General features: G+C 44.0%; 1 protein-coding gene across 1 annotated transcript; it reads right to left on the bottom strand.

Annotated features, from left to right (window-relative positions):
• Positions 1 to 6110: 6110 nt before the first annotated feature.
• TMEM269 (transmembrane protein 269) lies at positions 6111 to 19049 on the bottom strand. The gene is made up of 5 exons (XM_053575544.1): positions 18938 to 19049; positions 12990 to 13087; positions 12011 to 12154; positions 10530 to 10730; positions 6111 to 6247 (listed from the first exon to the last, which is right to left on the bottom strand). Exons 1-5 carry the CDS (start codon positions 19027 to 19029, stop codon positions 6111 to 6113), a joined length of 672 nt encoding a protein of 223 aa, XP_053431519.1. The 5' UTR covers positions 19030 to 19049.
• Between the last annotated feature and the right edge of the window lie 270 nt (positions 19050 to 19319).

The following is a 19319-nucleotide window of genomic DNA, read 5'->3' as shown; positions in this document are numbered from 1 at the left end:
TAATGTAATAGGAAAGTGGAGGTGAGCAGAGGCACTCTTTGTCCTTTAGGAGTGAAGTGAAAAGGAAAGAGAAAGAACATGACTGCTTTCTAAGTGTCCTTCTTCTGGGGCTTACCAGACCCTGCTGATCCTGTTTTTAGACACACAAATATAAATATATGACCCCTTTACTCCCAGTTGAACTTCTAGCTAGTGTTTGGGCGTGACTAGGATTCCTTGTACCTGTGGTGTGTGGTGAGTTGGCAGGCTTGCACTAACAGGGACAATGGCATGCAAGTGCTTTTCGTTTTGCATTTTTGGAGCTACTTTATCAGGCCTAGAAACAGGCTTGTGATGAGAATATTCTGTCTGGTCCCCGAGAAACCAGTCACCCACTCATCCTACTGCCATTTTTAGGTGTAGAAATGTAAAGTAGTTTCTACTTCAGGCATTTGCATTAGGAATGGTAGTTCATAACTGAACATTAGCAGTGGAGTTATTTAATGCCAAGAAAAAGGGGAAGAGATTGTTTTCTCAGGATATTTTATTTGCAAATATTCCTTGGGAGGCAGGGGAGAAGGATTTCAGAGAGCTGAATAAATATGGAAATGAGGCAGTTTGCTCAGATGGTGTTTCTCGAGAGTCAAACCCTGCTACCTCCTTTACTCTAAACTGGAAATGCCTGTATTTTCTCTGTGGGTGCTGGGAATATCTCAAGCTATCCCCATCTATTCTATCTCACTACTGCCTCTGAAGTTGCAGAGAGTACTATTTGTATTGCTGTGGCACATTTTAGGGGTAAACTGATGAGAAAATGGGGCATTAAACTTGCTACTAGTGTGGAAAATGTTTTTGAGATCCCAAGTTATAATTAAGGACAGTCTCTACATAGATTAGCCCCATAAATAGTAATTAGATTCTATAGCATCCTATAGCTAAATTTGGGTAGAATGGAGTTTTTTTGCAGTTTTTGGCCGGGGCCGGGTTTGAACCAGCCACCTCCGGCATAACTGGGCCGGCTCCCTACTCCTTTGAGCCACAGGCACCACCAGAGTTTGTTTTGTTTTTTTCACAGGTTTGAGACCCCTGCGTGAGAAGGCCTGAAACAAGACATTTTACCAAAATAAAGATTCATCTACCTCTGAGAAATACCAGAGTAAGGGCTTCAGAGGCCATTTTATCTATAATCAGAATAACATTGAATGCTAAGTCTCTTTTAAACATAATCAATGAAAATTGGGAACACATCATTTCTGTTTACCTGCCAGGAATTCCCTGATAGTGATAATGGTCCATTTCCAGTTTCTCAGAGGTAAGAGGAGGTATTTTTGAAGTTCTGCATCATAAAATCAATAATGAGAGCACGGACTTTGGAAGTCAGGCTGTCTGGGTTTGACTCGTAGGTCCCCCACTTGCTAATTATGTAGGCATGTTTTAATTTCCCTAAGTCAGTAATTCTCAAACGTTTGGTCTCAGAACATTTTTATACTGTAAAAATAGAGAACCCGGCTTCGGCACCCATAGCACCATGGTTACTGCGCCAGCCACATACATCAAAGCTGGTGGGTTTGAACCCAGCCTCGTCCAGCTAAACAACAATGACAATTGCATCAAAAAATAGCGGGGCATTGTGGTGGGCGCCTGTAGTCCCAGCTTCTCGGGAGGCTGAGGCAAGAGAATCGCTTAAGCCCAAGAGTTTAAGGTTGCTGTGAGCTGTGACGCCATAGCACTCTAGTAAGAGCAGCATAGAGAGACTCTGTCTCAAAAAAAATAATAGAGAACCCAAAAGTTTTGTTAATGTACATTATATGTATCATAATTGCCATATTAGAAATTAAAACACAAATTTAAAAATTAATTTGTTTTGCCGGGCGTGGTGGCTCACACCTGTAATCCCAGCACTTGGGAGGCCAAGGCTGGTGAGTTGCCTGAGCTCACAGGTTCGAAACCAACCTGGGACAGAGTGAGACCCTGTCTCTAAAAAATAGCCGGGCTTTGTGGTGGATGCCTGTAGTCCCAGCTGCTTGGGAGACTGAGGCAAGAGGATCACTTGAACTGAAGAGTTTGAGGTTGCTGTGAGCTAAGACACCAACGACACTACCAAGGGTGATCAAATGAGACTCTGTCTCAAAAAAATTTTTTTTTAAAGTTTAATTAATTAATTAAAAAAAAATTTTTTTTTGAGATGGGTCTTACTCTGCCCAGGCTGGATTGCAGTGGCACAATCATTACTCACTGCAGCCTCAGACTCCTGAGTTCAAGTGATCTTCTCACCGTAGCCTCCTGAGTAGTGCACATCAACATGCCTGGTCAATTTTTGCAGCTAATTTTTCTATTTGTTATTTTAGAGACAGGGTCTTGCCACGTTACCTAGGCTGGTCTCAAACTCCTGGCCTCAAGCAATCCTCCTGCCTCGGCCTCCCAAAGTGCTGAGATTATAGGCGTGAGCCATCACACCCAGCCTATTAATTCATTTTAAAATAATAAAAATCTATTATAGGTTAATTAAAATTTGTGTGAAAAAATTTCTAAAAGACTCATTTAGTGAAAAGAGTAGCATTGTGTTACATTTTTGCAAATCTTGTTCATCTCCAGTGTAATGGAAAGCAACTGGAGTCTAATATTGTTTTGAAGTATATGAAGAATATTTGGCCTCACATTGATAGGTAGTTAGAAAAGAGGAGTATTTTCATAGGCTTTTTAGATAATTATACTCTTTGATACCATGCCAAAACTAAGCAAGCAGTAGTTTCTGAAAGGTTAGTTACAACATGGAATCCAATATCATATCAGTGAACTCTTTACATTCCATTACAATAAAATCCTTTCATCTTCAATCTCACCCTTTGAATGGCTCTTTCACCCATGCATGACCATTTAGAAAATTTTGGTTCACTGAATTGCACAGATCTTCCACATGTTGACACATTACATTATGCAAAAATTTTATCCTTGGCAAGAAAAACTTTTACTCAAAGCAACAGGCTTACTTGGTTTGTATTTCTAGAAAGCCAAGTATCAGCAATCTCAGTTTGTCAATCATCCTTTGATGTTTCATAAGAAAAGCTATTTTGCCCAGGCAAGATGATTTAGGCTGATAATCCCAGCACTTTGAGATGCCAAGGAGGGAGGTTGTAGTGAGCTATGATTGAGCCTGCGGGACAGAGCAAGACTCTGTCTCAAATATGATAATAATATCATATAATAATAAGAAGAAGAGGGATAACTTTTTTAAAGTACCACCCATTCAACTGGGGGGAAAGAATGGGAAAAAAAAGAATAGTAAAGAAAAGAGTTAGTTCATCTTGCTCAGCTCAAACCAGTGCTTTTCCTTGAGACAATTATAACTTCAGTATGCAACCGGAGTATTTTAGTGTGTGCTTTCCATGTTGTTGCAGAACATTAAAAAGATGTGTACTCAAAGGTAAAGATTTAATGAAATGAATTTTTACGGCTTCATCGAAGATATTCGTAAGTACTGGGGTTTTCACTGTGAGCACTGCAGTGAAACGTACGATGATTACTGGCACCATTTAGAGCCACTGCCTTGATTCACACCAAGGTGGCAGCAATTTTACCCACGTTTTAAGTCTCTGTTTTAGGATTATTAAAGAAAAAAGTTTTCACCTGAAAGGGTGTCAGGAACCCCAGGAATATGCAGACCATACTTTGAGAACTACTGACCTAAATGTGGTCACCTGCATCTTTGGGTTATTTAGGGGATTAAGTGAAGTAATAAAATTCAAGGAACAGTTCCTGGCACATTGCAAGTTGTATCATATAATATAATAAATGTTAATTACACATTTACTCTACTAAATATTTACTGTTATTATTGCGATTATTTTAAATTGAAAGATATATAAGGAACAAGAGGAAGGCTAGAGGGAGAGAAAGGGTGAGCTAAGATCTATTAAACATCATTTACATGCCATACATTATTCTAGTGTTTTACCTGTCATTGTAGTTAATCTATAGAACAATTCTGTGAGGAAGTAAATCTAGCGATTTAAAGGTAAAGAAATGGGCTTTGAGGGACTAAATATTTTACTCAAGGTCACAGAGCTAAAAAAAAAGTCACAGAACAGAATTCTGTCATGCAATTCTACTCACCAGACTCAGGAGTAATACTTCAGGTTAGAAAGAGGGGACTAGGTATTAACCAGAAAGAAAATCTACACTCTGTCCCAAGCTTAGGACTAGTAGAAATGCTTAGACCCCTCTGACTTCATTTGTTCATGTGAGAAGTGCATTTTTAAGTCTTGGCCTTCTTACTTGTTCCTTAGAGGAAGTCCAAGAAGAACTGTTCTCTTGTAGAAAGCCACTGTCTGAGGTGGCAAAGACACTGAACAAGTAGCATTAGCACCTGACACCTCCACACCCAGGCAGAAGTATAGCCATACTTTCAGAGAATTGCAAGGAAGCATATATCCCTCTGGTAAATCAAGAGGCTCTCAGCTGATCTATAACTATCCTGATATCACAAATCTATAAAAAATTGGGGGCAATAAAGGGCGAATTGAATTATTATTGCCACAAATAAATCACAATTTATTCGTCCAGATGGGTACTATACTTTTCAAAGTTGTCCTTGTGGGGGGAGTCCATATGTTTACCCTAATTCTGCTGCTGTCACTAAAACAGACATGGAGATCCCCTTCCATGAAGAACTGGCCCCACAGATCGTTCACCAAGAAAATTTCCTGTTAACCTCCCATAAGCAAGGACATACAACTTATACCTACATCTAGTACCTAAAACTAAAGCTGTTTGATTCCACACTAATAATAAATTACAAGTTTATCTTACAGGTAACAGAACTGGAGACAAGACAGAACCTGAAATTCTCTCACCTACAGAGGGATGTCTACATAATTGATGCTTCCTTCACTCCCTTATTTTATGTAAAATGTGGATTTCTTGGTGGGCTTGATAACAATATAACGAGTACCTCATCAGCCCTTGTGTATCCACTGTGTCTAATCTCTAAACAGAGCAAAAGGCAGAAGATTTGAATTGTTAAAACTGCAGTCCCTAGTCCCTTGCCAGAGACCAGTACTGGGTCCACGGGCCAGACAGCAGGAGGTGAGAAACTGTCTACCTAGCAAGCCAAGCTTCTTCTGTATTTACACCTGCTCTCCATAGCTGGCATCACCACCTGAGGTCTGCCTCCAGTTAGATCAGGGAAGACAGTAGATTCTGATAGGAGCGCAAACTCTACTGTAAACTGACCATGCAGGGGATCTAGGTTATGCACTCCTTATGAGAATTTAATGCCACCTTCATCCCTGTCCTTGAAATAATTAATGGTTTTCCATGAAACCAGACCCTAATGCCAAAAAGGTTGGGGACTGCCACATTAAGATAACAGAATTTTTTTTTGTTTGTTTGTTTGAGACAGTCTTACTCTTTCACCCTGGAGTAGGCATCATAGCTCACAACTTCAAACTCTTGGGCTTGAGCAATCTACTTGCCTCAGCCTCCCGAGTAGCTGGGACTACAGGCACCTGCCACAACACCTGGCTAGTTTTTTTTTTTTTTTTTTCCTTTTAGTAAAGACAGGTTCTCGCTTTTGTTCAGGCTGATCTTGAACTCTTGAGCTCAAACAATCCACCCGCCTCAGCTTCCCAGAGTAGAGTGCTAGGATTACAGGAGTGAGCTACTGCACCCACCTAGATACAGAATTTTTATATTACAAAATTGTACGCACAAAATTGGGCAACATGATAGCCCTGTGATTAGCTCTGCTCTCAGAGCCAGAATCTGCTTTAGGAAGCTCCATCCCACCAATGGGTAATGATGATCAAGGCAGGACTGGTCAGGCCAATCCTGAAGGTTTCATTCCTTCCAAGGGTCACCCAGCTAGTAATGGAGCTGTAACTCAAACCCAGCCCACATTTAGCTTTGGGGGGAGAAATCTGTTCTATTTGACATAAACTTGTATTGTCCTCAAGGGAGTCAGAACCCCGAATAAAGAGAAAGAAGTGAAAGCCACTGGCCCTACTGTCAGTTGTTCCAGGAGACAGAGATCCACGTATCTAGTGCATGACAACACGAGTAGAAGGAGAGCTTTATTGAGCATATGCGCTGACACAAACCCCGCAGAGGCCAGTGGGAGTTGGTAGAGCCGTTTAGCATACTCGGTATTGTAGCCTAAGACAGGCTGCCTTGCCCCACAGAACACCCGGAAAGAAGATGTAGGAGAGTGACCACATCAGGCAGTAGAAGGCAGTTAGAGAATGTGGGGAGAAAAACAACATGATGACACCTGGAAGAAGACAAACACAGACACGCAATGTGAGGAAGCTGCCGTGTGTACTGTCCACCCTCTCCTCTCTCAGCCTTCATTTTTTACTCACAGTGCCTGAGGGTCAAAAGAGACAGCAGTCCTGCCTCTAAGTCTAGTAGATAAATGTAAGTGACTGAAGTACAGCCTAGCAATCTCAGCTTCCACTTTGTCAACTTCATATCCAAAATCAGACCTAGCCAAAATTAAATTTGAGTTGCCCAGATTCCTTATTGGTAGCAATCAATCAATCAGTAAAATCTTAATTGTTTTATGTTTAACGCATAATAATGGCCAATATGGTATTACATGTATACAGAGAAAAGTTTATACAGCAAGCCCGAGATTGCTATTCTTAGAAAGGCCTTCTTAGAGGTTGGCCCTTGGCTATTGGCTGGAAACTTGAATAGTAACAGTTTTTTACAGCAATATAAAACTTCCCTTAACTGATAGGAGTGGATCACTGTGCCTAGACTGTACAAGCACAGTGGTAACACCGGCTTTCCTTCTGGGAGTCTGGAATTTTGGTATGTTAGGCAGAGGCTGCCTAGGTGACCATCTCACAATAAAAACTCGGGCATTGAGTCTCTGATCAACTTCCGTGGTATACACTTCACGTGCGTTATCTCAATTCAGTGCTGAGAAAATTACTATTACTATTATTTATTTATTAATTTTTTTTAAGACAGAGCCTCAATCTGTCACCCTGGGTAGAGTGTCGTGGCATCACAGCTCACAGCAACCTCCAACTCCTGGACTTAAGCAATTCTCTTGCCTCAGCCTCCCAAGTAGCTAGGACTACAGGCGTCTGCCACAACGCCCAGTTAGTTTTTGGTTGTAGTTGTCATTGTTGTTTGGCAGGCCTGGGCTGGATTCAAACCCGCCAGCTCTGGTGTATGTGGTGACACCTTAGCCACTTGAGCTACAGACGCAAACCAGTGTGCTGGAGAAATTAAATGCATCCTGTGTGACTCCATGACAGAGGACTCGTGGAAGCTTGCACCTGGCTTCCTCCGAACTTTATCCCCTGCACCTTTGCTGATTTTGCTTTCTTTCCTTTAGCTGTCATCAATCTTAGCCATGAGTACAAACCTCAGAGTGGTCTTGGGGACTCCCAACACAATTGGAATCTCAGATTTACCACCAAAAGGCAAAAGGGCACCCACATTAGTGGGATATCTTCTTTGCACTAGACACTCTGCTAAATGCTTTATATAAATTGTTTCACTTACACTGCACAATAATCCTGTGATTTGGAATTAAGTCTGTTTTGTGGATGAGGAAACAGAAGTAACTTGCACAAGGTCCTGATTCAAACTCATGTTTGCCTGACTTAAAAACTAGACACTTACATACTGCCTTGGAGAGCATAAAGAGAGTGGAGAAGTATGGCCCAATGGCATTTGTATGGTAATAACCACCACATAGCCTGTAAGGGAAATCGTTCTGACAGAAGACCACTTCTAGGAGTAAGAAGCAATTAAGGATATCCACTGCAATTTTGGAATACTGCATTTCAGGAATAGTCATTGATCTGTTAAGGCGAGGAGACAGTATTGAAAACCACGGTTGTCCTAGAAAATATGTCAGATAGATCTCAGAAGCTGGTCACAGCCAGCTTAGATGTACAGCTCTGTGGGGAGAAGGGACCTCTGTCTAAATAGGTGATGGGCTATACTTCAGGTAGAAGAAGTGTGACAGCAGACAGAATGAAATCTGCCCAGTAGGCCTCTGTAGTTAACTGGCGTCAACATTTGTGAGGTGCAAGTTCCTCCTTAACTCACACAGCAAAGGGGATCAGAGGGAGGCCAAGGGAGTCAGTATATCTACAGCAGCAAGGAACACTGCGGGAAGTATTGTCACTGTGAGATAGGAGCAGGGGAGGAGAAGGTGGTAGAAATGACCATTTGCAGTACATATCTGTGCCAAAGGGTTTGGTTTATTATCTCAGTGAATCTCAACAATCCTGCAAAGAAGGGATTATTGGCTTCATTTTACAGATGAAGAAAATTGAGCTCAAAACAGTAGGTATTAGCCCAAATTCATACAACTAATGCATGCTAGAGTTAGAACTTGGGCTCAGGTCTGTTTAGCTTCAAACCCAGGTGCTCCTCACCACCTGCCTCTGCCATGTAGGGCGTAGGAGGAGCCAACACCTAGAACCTGGGTAGGGTTGTTGGTGCCAATGCAACTAAAGGTATGAACTGTAAGAAGGACCAGTTAGAACCAAAGACCCTACAAACTAGAGTGGACTCACAACATGGGAATAATGGAAGACATTCAGCAGCTTCCTAGATCAGTGGTTCTCAGCCTTCCTAAAGCCATGACCCTTTAATACAGTTCCTCATGTTGTGGTGACTCCCAACCATAAAATTATTTTTGTTGCTACTTCATAACTGTAATTTTGTTCCTATTATGAATTGAAATGTAAATATCTGATATGCAGGAGACCCCCAAAGGGGTCATGACCCACAGGTTGAGAATCGCTGTCCTAGATGTTTGTCTTGTTTACATGGGCATTTTTTTTTTTTTTTAAGACAGAGTTTTACTTTGTTGCCCTCGGTAGAGTACTGTGACATCATAGCTCACAGCAACTTCCAGCTCTTGGGCTTAAGTGATTCTCTTGCCTCAGCCTCCCGAGTAGCTGGGACTACAGGCACCTATCACAACACCCGGCTATTTTTTTGTTGCAGTTTCACTGGGGCTGGGTTTGAACCCGCCACCCTCGGTATATGGGGCCAGAGCCACAGGCGCTGCCCTACATGGGCATGTTTTTTTTTTGTTTTTTTTTTGTAGAGACAGAGTCTCACTTTATGGCCCTCGGTAGAGTGCCATGGCCTCACACAGCTCACAGCAACTTCCAACTCCTGGGCTTAAGCGATTCTCTTGCCTCAGCCTCCCAAGTAGCTGGGACTACAGGCCCCTGCCACAACGCCCAGCTATTTTTTGGTTGCAGTTTGGCCGGGGTCAGGTTTGAACCCGCCACCCTCGGTATATGGGGCCGGTGCCTTACCGACTGAGCCACAGGCGCCGCCCCATGGGCATGTTTTTCTTTTTCTTTTTTTTTTTTTTTGTGGTTTTTGGCCGGGGCTGGGTTTGAACCCGCCACCTACGGCATATGGGACCAGCGCCCTACTCCTTGAGCCACAGGCGCCGCCCCATGGGCATGTTTTAATGGAAGAAAAATTGATGTTCCTGGAAGGAAGCCCTCAATCAAGAAAATCTCTAGGGAGACATCCAGGGCTCCAGCATGATGGGGGCTACAGGGCCTGGAACCCAGTGTCTTAATTGCTTACATTCCAAACCTTCATCCTTGATATCAACTCTATTTCCAACAGTTATCTCAAATTCAATCACTTCTGTTCATCTCCACTGCCACCATCACTTCTTCTCTGAACAAAACATTGATTTTCCTACCCCCTTTATCCCCTACAGTAGATTCTCCACATTGCAAAGAGGTCATTGAGAACTGCTGCTCCAGTCATATCACTTCCCTGCATCAATCCTTTCTGAGGCTTTTCATCTGCCTTTGGGATCAAATCCCAAATCCCGCCGCCCTGTCTGCCTACCTGAATGGCCTCTGTGTCACTGGCTGTCTCTCAGCAGGTTTCAGCCACACCGCTACACAAAAACACCCAGTGCCTTTGGTCTCAGCATCATATTATACCATCTCCTCTTCCTCCCACGCACCTGGCCACTCACCCTGTAAGTCTCACTTAAAGGTCACCTCCTTGAGGATCCTTTCCCCCTTCGGATCATCCCAGTCTAAATCAGGTCACCCTCTGACACCCTCTCAGAGCACCCTGTACTTTCACAATTTTACATACATCAAAATTATGTGTTTCTAGTTATTTCTGATTTGTTTGGTGTCAGTCTTTCCTGATGCTGAGGCAGGAACTGTTTGTCCAATTTACCAATCTGTTTCCCAGTACCCAGGACATGGCAGGTGCTCCCTAAATTTCTAGTGAGCTCATTAACTATCAACAAATACTAACTGAGTACCCACTGTGTGACTTACACAATTCTAAGCACTGAGGATTATAGTACGAATGAAAGAGAGCCCTTTGTTGGGGGGTAAGTTTAGGGTTTATAGACAATTGAAAAAAATCCAACAAATATATATTATGTCAGATGATGATCAAGGATCAATTCTATGGGGAAAAATAAAACAGGGTAAGGGCAATAGGGAGGGCCAAGGAGACGTACAGGGTGGCAATAAGGGGCAAGTGATAATAAGCCCACCACTAGTGATATTTATACTCACCTCCCAAATAAACCACCTTTTTCCAGTTCTCAGACTCCAGGATTTCATCATTCGGGTAGTAGCTCTGGTCCATCATGAACAGAATCATGAGTGAGGCCATACAACAGAGAATTAATGAGTTGCCTTTGGTCAGAAGGGAGGTGGAAGCCAAAACACAGGAAGCGTAGGGGCATGGTAGACCCTTGTATGTGAAAGGGACTCCTGTCAGGGAAAGAAAACCTGGGAATTAGCCACTTCCCTCTAGCCACTTCCCTCTGCTGTAAAGTTTCCTAAATGAAGCAAGCCCCTCTCTCTATGGGTCTCTCCCTATGCGGGATACAAAAATGTTAAACCCAGAAGCAGTGGCAGGCTATAAATCAATTTATTCATAAACAGGGAATAACCCATGCATGAGTTTTGCATTGGGTTTCCAAGGGAAAGCAGTAGCCAGCTAGGACCAGGGGTGTGCCCTTGCTGGTAGGAAGTCTCTGCGGAAAAGGGTCTCCCCTGTGCTCTATCTGCTCCCCCTCACTTTGTGACATTAGGTAAGGCAATTGCCTTCCCCAGAGCATGGTTTCTCTGTCTGCTTAGGGGTAACAAAAGCACAACCTCAGTTCTAGAGTCTGTGAATTAATGTGTTCCATCCCAAGGTCACGGGCCACGCAGTGGGAAAGAAGTACAGCTGCTCCAAGAAATGAGGGCCCCTGCCTCCCAGACCAGGGCTCTGCAAGTGCAGCCTGCAGCCTGCAGCCTCCAGCCTCCAGGCCTGTGGCCTGGGGCACCGGAAGAGAAAGGAAAGAGATTCCAAAAAAGAGACCAGTCACAAGTGGCTCATGTCTGTAATCCTAGCACTCAGGGAGGCCGAGGCGGATGGATTGCTCAAGCTCAGGAGTTCCAGACCAGCCTGAGCAAGAGCAAGACCCTATCTCTACTTAAAATGGAAAAACCTAGCCAGGCTTAGTGGCAGATACATTTAGTCCAAGCTACTCAGGAGGCTGAGGCAAGTGGATTGCTCAGGCTAAAGAGTTTGAGGTCAGCTTGGTGTCTATAGCACAGTGGCTAGGATGCTGGCCACATACACTAGGGCTGGTGGGTTCAAACCCGGCCTAGGCCAGCTGAAACTACAATAGCAACTACAAAAAAAAAATAGCTAGGCATTGTGGCGGGTGCCTATATAGTCCCAGCTACTTGGGAGGCTGAGGCAAGAGAATGGCTTCAGCCCAAGAGTTTGAGGATGCTGTGAGTTGTGACACCACAGCACTCTACCGAGGGTGACATAATGAAACTCTGTCTCAAAAAAATAAAAAAGAGTTTGAGGTTGCTGTGAGTTATGACGCCAGGGCACTCTACCCAGGGCAACAGAGAGAGACTCTGACTTAAAACAAACAAACAAACGAAAAAAGAGTCAGTTACCACACCCCAGGCTCCTGGCATCCAACAGCCTCTTTCTCTTTGCGGTGGTCCCCTGCCCTCAGTCATAAGACTACTTGGATTCCACTCACCAGTTGAATAAAAGCACAGGCGAAGAGAAGCTGCTGACACATAGATGACTGTGAGAAACCCATTTAGAAACCCATCCACACCTAGGAGCAGGGCTGAGGCCAGGCCAAAGGTGGTAAAGACAGCGAAGTCATTCAGCTCGGCTCCTGCCCCAGAGGCCAAGGTTAGAACTTATACTCCTAAATCTTGCACCTTACCACCCTCCACCCTGCAGGAGCAGTGACAAGTGGGTTCCTGAGGTCCCAGAGAGTTGCAGCTGCTTCCCTGGGTGAGTCACTAGATCAAAGACTGGGGTCTCAGGGCCAGATGCAGTGGTTCACGCCTATAATCCCAACACTTGGGAGGTTGAGGCAGGTGGACTGCCTGAGTTCACAGATTCGAGATCAGCCTAAGCCAGAGCGAGACCTCGTCTCTAAAAATAGCCAGGCATTGTGGCAGGTGCCTGTAGTCCCAGCTACTCGGGAGGCTGAGGCAAGAGAATGGAAAAAAAAAGACTGGGATCTCCTCTGGGCTCTATCTCAGATCCAACATGTGGCTAAGGCAAGTCTTTCTCTCTCTGGGTTTTCCTTTTCTCATTGGTTGGTTGATGAGCAGTGGGACCCTTTTTTTCAAGCAAATATTACATGGAAATATTTCACTATATTTTAAACCAGCTACTCTGGTAGGGGTAATTTTTCATCTTTCCCGCCAACATTCCCACTGTAGTACCGGATCAGCCCAGAAGAGAGAGGCAGGGCAGATGAAGAACCTGACAGCCAGGACAAGGACTGGCTTAGATTAGATTAGATTAGATTAGTAAGTGAGCCAGCAGAGGAGCCCACTAGGTGCAGGGACTACCTGACTCCTGCTCCAGGACTGCTTCCCCTACCCTCAGAGGGATGTGGACTGATGAAAACAAGGCCTGGGAATGTTAGAGGATGAAGGGTGAAGCGGGACAGATGCTTCTGGGGGCAAGGATTAGGGGCTGGACCCCATACTCACCTGATTTGGAACAGAGCTGGAGTTGTCTTGCCATTGCCCTGACTGCCATGTCTAACAGGAAGCTGACCAGAAGCATCCAGGAGGCACAGTAGGATTTCCTAAAGTACAAACCAGCCAATAGGACAGCTCTCCCATAGTATCCACCGGACAACCACTCTGCTCTCCCATATACAAGCACACTTCCCACACATGTCCCACACTTGCACACACACACATCTGCAGATATATACTGCTTTGCACACACACACTCCCACATACACACATGCCTACATCCCTCACACACTTAACCCACAGTCGCAAAGGGTTGCCTAGGTTGAACCCCTAGGTCATCACTAAGGTCCCTTCTAACTCTACACTCCAGGCATTTCTTTTTTTGTTGTTGAGACAGAGCTTCATTATGTCACCCTCGGTAGAGTGCTGTGGCATCACAGCTCATAGCAACCTCAAACTCTTGGGCTTAAGCGATTCTCTTGCTTCAGCCTCCCAAGTAGCTGGGACTACATGCACCCATCACAACAGCCGGCTAGTTTTTGGTTGCAGTTGTCATTGTTGTTTTGCAGGCCCGCCAGCCTCAGTGGCAACGTAACCACTGTGCTATGGGCGCTGAGCCCATTCCAGGCATTTTCGATGGCATAGAAATCCTAAATTCTAGTCTGACCTTTGCCACTATCTCCCTGTGAATTCTCAGATAAATTACCACCTGCCTCTCCTAAGCCTCTGTCCCTCACATATAAAATGAGGAGGTTGTGCTAAATGATTTCTTTTTTTTCTTTTTTTTAATTAATATTAAATCATAGCTGTGTACATTAATGCAATCATAGGACACCATACACTGGTTTTATACACAGTTTGACACATTTTCATCACACTGGTTGACAAAGCCTTCCTGGCATTTTCTTAGTTATTGTATTAAGACAATTATATTCTACATTTACTAAGTTTCACATGTACCCTTGTAAGATGCACCCAAATGATTTCTTTAATAAATATAAACCTATTCAAATCATCTGTTTCTCCTTGTATAAGTTTTGGGAGCTTACGTCTTTTTTTTTTTTTTTTTTGAGACAGAGTCTCGAGCTGTTGCCCTGGGTACAGTGCCATCGCGTCACAGCTCACAGCAACCTCCAACTCTTGGGCTTAAGTGATTCTCTTGCCTCAGCCTCCCAAGTAGCTGGGACTACAGGCACCCCCCACAACACCTGGATATTTTTTTTGTGGGGGGAGGGGTTGTAGTTATCATCATTGTTGTTTAGTGGCCAGAGCTGGATTCGATCCCACCAGCTCCGGTGTATGTGGCTGGCGCCCTAGCTGCTTGAACTACAGGCGCCAAGCCAAGCTTACGTCTTTTAAGGAATAGATCCTTTTCATCTAGGCCAGTGGTTCTCAACCTGTGGGTCACAACCTTCAGGAACTGTATTAAAGGGCTGCAGCATTAGGAAGGTTGAGAACCACTGGTCTAGGCTATCAAATTTGTGGGCATACAGTTGTTCATAGTATTCCTTATTATCCTTTTAATGTTCATAGGATCAACAGTGATGACTTCTCTTTCATTTCTGACATTGGTAATTTCTGTCTTCTCTCTATTTCTGTTGGTTAGCCTGGTTAGAGGTATATCAATTTTATTGAAAGAACCAACTTTTTATTTCACTGACTTTATTAATTTCCTGTTTTCAATTTTTTTGATTTCTGCTCTAATTTTTTTTTTTTTTTGAGACAGAGTCTCTTTCACCCTGGCTAGAGTGCAGTGGCATCATCACAGCTCACTGCAAAAGGATATACTTTTGAACTTCTTTCAAAATTCCTAGGCTCAAGTGATTCTCCTGTTTCCACCTCCCAAGTAGCTGTGACTCTAGGAACATGTCACTAAAATTGTTAATTTTTTTCTTTTTGTAGAGATAGAGTCTTACTCTTGCTCAGGTTGGTCTTGAACTCCTGGCCTCAAGCACCTTGGTCTCCCAGCGTGCTAGGATTACAGGCATGAGCCACCACACCCGGCCAATTTCTGCTCTAATTTTTATTGCTTCTTTTTTTCTGCTTACTTTGGATTTAGTTTGCTCTTTTCTAGTTTTCTAAGGTGGAAGCCTGCAGTATTGATTTTAGATTTTTCTTCTATTCCAATATGTTATAAATTTCCCCCCAAAGCACAACTTTCCTTACATTCCATAAATTTTGATAAGTTGTATTTTCATTTTCTTTTAGTGCAAAATACTTTTCATCTCTCTTGAGTCTTCTTTTATCATGTATCATTTACATGATATTTTGTTTAATCTCCAAATATTTCAGAATTTTCCAGCTATCTCTGTTATTGATTTCTAGTTTAATTCTATGCAACCCGAAAGCAGACTTTGTATGATTTCTATACTCTTAAATTAGTTCAGGTGTGTTTTATGGACCAGAATGTGGTCTGTCTGAGTGAATGTTCCAAGTGAACTTGAGAAGAATGTGTATTCTGCTGTTGCTGGATGTAAACCAGTGTTTTTCAACCTTTTTTTATCTAACAGCACATTTGACCCTATAGCTAAACTTCCATGGCACACTTATGTTGATTAAAAAAAGAGTAAAGAAAAAGGATATACTTTTGGACTTCTTTCAAAAATAATTTAATTAATGATCTTGTAAAATTTTTGCAGCACACCTAAGATCCTCTCATGGCACACCAGTGTGCCATAACATACTGGTTGAATATCACTGATATAGAGTATAGATGTCAAATACATCTTGCTGACTGATGTATGTAATCATCCCTGCTGATTTTCTGCCTGCTGGATCTGTCAATTACTAATAGAGGAGTGTTGATATCTCCAATTGTGACAGTGGTTTCGTCAATTTCTCCTTGTAGTTCTACCAGTTTCTATATCTCTCTCTTTCTCTCTCTTTTATATTGAGTTAGGGTCTCACTCTGTCACACAGGCTAGAGTACAGTGGGATCATGATAGCTCACTGCAACCTCAAACTCCTGAACTCAAGTGATCCTCCTGCCTCAGCCTCTGGAGTAACTAATACTACAGGTGTGTACCATCAAGCCCAGCTAATTTTTTTCTAATTTTTTGTAGAAATGGAATATTGGCTATGTTGCCCAGCCTGGTCCTAGACTCCTGGCCTCAAGTTATCTTCCCACTTCGGCCTCCCAAAGTGCTGGTATTGCAGGTGTGAGCCACTGAGCCCAGCTTGTCTCACATATTTTGATGCACTAGCCTAAATGATTTCCAAGAAGCTCTTTTGGACCCCACATTCTTGATTCTGTGCCTCTGTCCAGCACATGCTTCCAGGTTCCTCTGAAAGCTGCCACCACAGTCCCACGCAAACCTGCTTAGGAGGCCCATTCCCAAGTCTATACCCTGATTGCAATACTTAGATGGCCTGGCAGAAGCAAACAGCCTGACCCCACTTTCCAGCAGTTCCCAAACAAGCACAGCCATTTCCTTTCTTTAGACCCAGACCTACATTTCTAAGGGGGTCTGGCTAAATAAAAATACTGAGCTTAGGCCAGGCATGGTGGCTCACGCCTTTAATCTTAGCACTCTGAGAGGCTGAGGCAGATGAATCACCTGACCTCAGGAGTTCGAGACCAGCCTGAGCAAGAGTGAAACCCTATCTCTAAAAAAAATACCCAGGTGTTGTGGTGGGCGCCTATAGTCCCAGCTATTCAGGAGGCTGAGGCAAGAGGATCACTTGAGCCCAAGAGTTTGAGGTTTCTGTGAGCTGTGATGCAATGGCATTCTACCCAGGGCAGCAAAATGAGACTCAGTCTCAAAAAAAAAAAAAAAACAAAACTGAGCTTGAGCTCACCACTACAGCAGAAAAACTATGCTCCCAGAAAATTAGGCTGAACTAAGGATAGAGACTTTCTGCTACAGGTGTGCTCAAAACCCATACTTAGAGAATCATAAAAATTTGAAGCTGGGCTTGGCGCCCATAACTCAGTGAGTAGGGTACTGGCCACATTTACTGAGGCTGGCGGGTTTGAGCCTGGGCTGGGCCTGCTAAACAACAATGATAATTGCAACCAAAAAATAGCTGGGCAGGCAGTGCCTATGGTTCACAGGGTAGGGCGCCAGCCCCATATACCAAGGGTAGCAGGTTCAAACCTGGCCCCAGCCAAAACTGCAACAAAAAATAGCCAGGTGTTGTGGCAGGTGCCTGTAGTCCCAGCTACTTGGGAGACTGAGGCAAGAGAATCACCTAAGCCAGGAGTTGGAGGTAGCTATGAGCTGTGACACTACGGCACTCTACCGAGGGCGACATAGTGAGACTCTGTCTCCAAAAAAAAAAAAAAAATGCTGGGCCTTGTGTTGGGTACCTGTAGTCCCAGCTACTTGGGAGGCTGAGGCAACAGAATCGCTCAAGCCCAAGAGTTTAAGGTTGCTGTGAGCTGTGATGCCACAGCACTCTACCAAGGGTGACAAAGTGAGACTCTGCCTCAAAAAAAAAAAAAAAGGTCAAGCTGGATGGAAGATCAAACATCATCAGATAAAGTCATCTTATTTTTGGATGAAAAACAGAGCCAGAAAGAAGTCACGTGCTGATACAGCATACAGAATCAAGTAGATTGGGAGGGTGTTATTTGCAATATAAAGGATTTATCTTTAAAGGGCTGATTTTCCAAAGGCATTGAAATATGGCTTAATTGGGCGGCGCCTGTGGCTCAGTCGGTAGGGCACCGGCCCCATGTACCGAGGGTGGCGGGTTCAAACCCAGCCCCGGCCAAACTGCAACCAAAAAATAGCCGGGCGTTGTGGCGGGCGCCTGTAGTCCCAGCTGCTCGGGAGGCTGAGGCAAGAGAATCGCTTAAGCCCAGGAGTTGGAGGTTGCTGTGAGCTGTGTGAGGCCACGGCACTCTACAGAGGGCCATAAAGTGAGACTCTGTCTCTACAAAAAAAAAAAAAGAAAGAAATATGGCTTAATTAGGGCAGTGCCTGTGGCTCAGTGGGTACGGTGCCGGCCCCATAACCGAGGGTGACAGGTTCAAACCTAGCTCTGGTCAAAACTGCAACAAAAAATATCCGGGTATTGTGGTAGGCACCTGTAGTCCCAGCTACTCAGGAGACTGAGGCAAGAGAATCACCTAAGCCCAAGAGCTGGAGGTTGCTGTGAGCTGTGATGCCACAGCACTCTACCAAGGGTGACAAAGTGAGACTCTGTCTCTAAAAAAAAGAAAAAAGAAATATGGCTCAATTTATAGGAATATAATTTTCTTACAACTTTTGGGGGGCACGTATATACGTATGTGTCTCAGACTTTCCAGAACAGTGATGATTTCAAATGCTGTACCAGGCTACATGTTCTAACTAAAAGAATTAGGTGTGGTAGCTCACACTTGTGATCCCAGCACCGCGGAAGGCCGAGACAGGTGGATTGTTTGAGCTCAAAAGTTTGAGACCAGCCTAAAAAAAAACAAGATCCTATCTCTACCAAAAATATTAAAAGTAGCCAGGAGTTATAGCAGATACCTATAGTCCCAGCCACTACTTGGGAGGCTGAGGCAAGAGGATCACTTTAACCCAAGAGTATTAGGTTGCTGTGAGCTAAGCCACCAGGGCACTCTACCCAGAGAGACAGAGTAAGACTCTGTTTCCAAAAAAAAAAAAAAAAGAATTAGAAAATACAAACAGTAGCCTAATCACAGATTTCATCAACACTACCAGAACAGAACCTCTTGATTCTCAAAAAATCCATTCTATACTGCCATAGCTGAAGAGTACTGTAGAGATCATAATCTAAGCTCGTTTTACAAAAGGAGAAACTGAGGCTCAGGGATGTGACCTAGCCAAGGTTGCATATCATATTGGCAGGATCTTGGCCCTTTGACTCCTAAGCCACTGCACTTTCCCCGACTCCCAGGTGATCCCTGTGCCTCAGTTCCTGGCTCTCCAGGAACTTCCCCTTCCTTTCCCTCATGTCATTGGGTTCCGGTTCTTGGCTAAGAGTGTGCTGGGCCCCAGGCCTACCTGCTGAAGCTGCAGAAGATGGAGAAGAGCCCCAGGACCATGTTGATCAGGGACAAGGCATTGCTCACATCTTTCCAGGACAATTCATTCATCTGGGGGTGGTCATGGGTCAGAAAGCAATTGGCATCCAGACCTAGGGCCCAAGAGAGAAGGACAAGCGGTCCTCAAGGTCAAGGATTTCCAAAAGAGACTCTCAGGGACCTAGAAGCTCCTGTTTTCATAGATTATCTTCCCAGGGCCTCATGAATGAACACACACACACACACACATTCTGTTTCACTGGCAGGACTACAGGAGACTGGAGATAAGGTGAGACGATGAAGGAGTAAAGACAAAAGTGCTGAAGGCAAAGTATCTTGAAAAAGCTCAACAGCAAAGCAGG

This window comes from Nycticebus coucang, chromosome 22 (genome assembly GCF_027406575.1).
Source record: "Nycticebus coucang isolate mNycCou1 chromosome 22, mNycCou1.pri, whole genome shotgun sequence".
Classification (NCBI taxonomy): Eukaryota; Metazoa; Chordata; class Mammalia; order Primates; family Lorisidae; genus Nycticebus; species Nycticebus coucang.
Note: the sequence above shows the minus strand (reverse complement) of the source record. Positions and strands in the feature narration are given on the sequence as shown.

Coding starts and splice junctions, on each gene's coding strand:
- TMEM269 (XM_053575544.1), bottom strand. CDS start 19,029: ATGAATGAATTGTCCTGGAAAGATGTGAGCAATGCCTTGTCCCTGATC. Junction 13,088..18,937: donor ATCTTCTGCAGCTTCAGCAG/GTAGGCCTGGGG, acceptor TTTGTACTTTAG/GAAATCCTACTGTGCCTCCT. Junction 10,731..12,010: donor CCTGTGCTTTTATTCAACTG/GTGAGTGGAATC, acceptor TTTCCCTGACAG/GAGTCCCTTTCACATACAAG.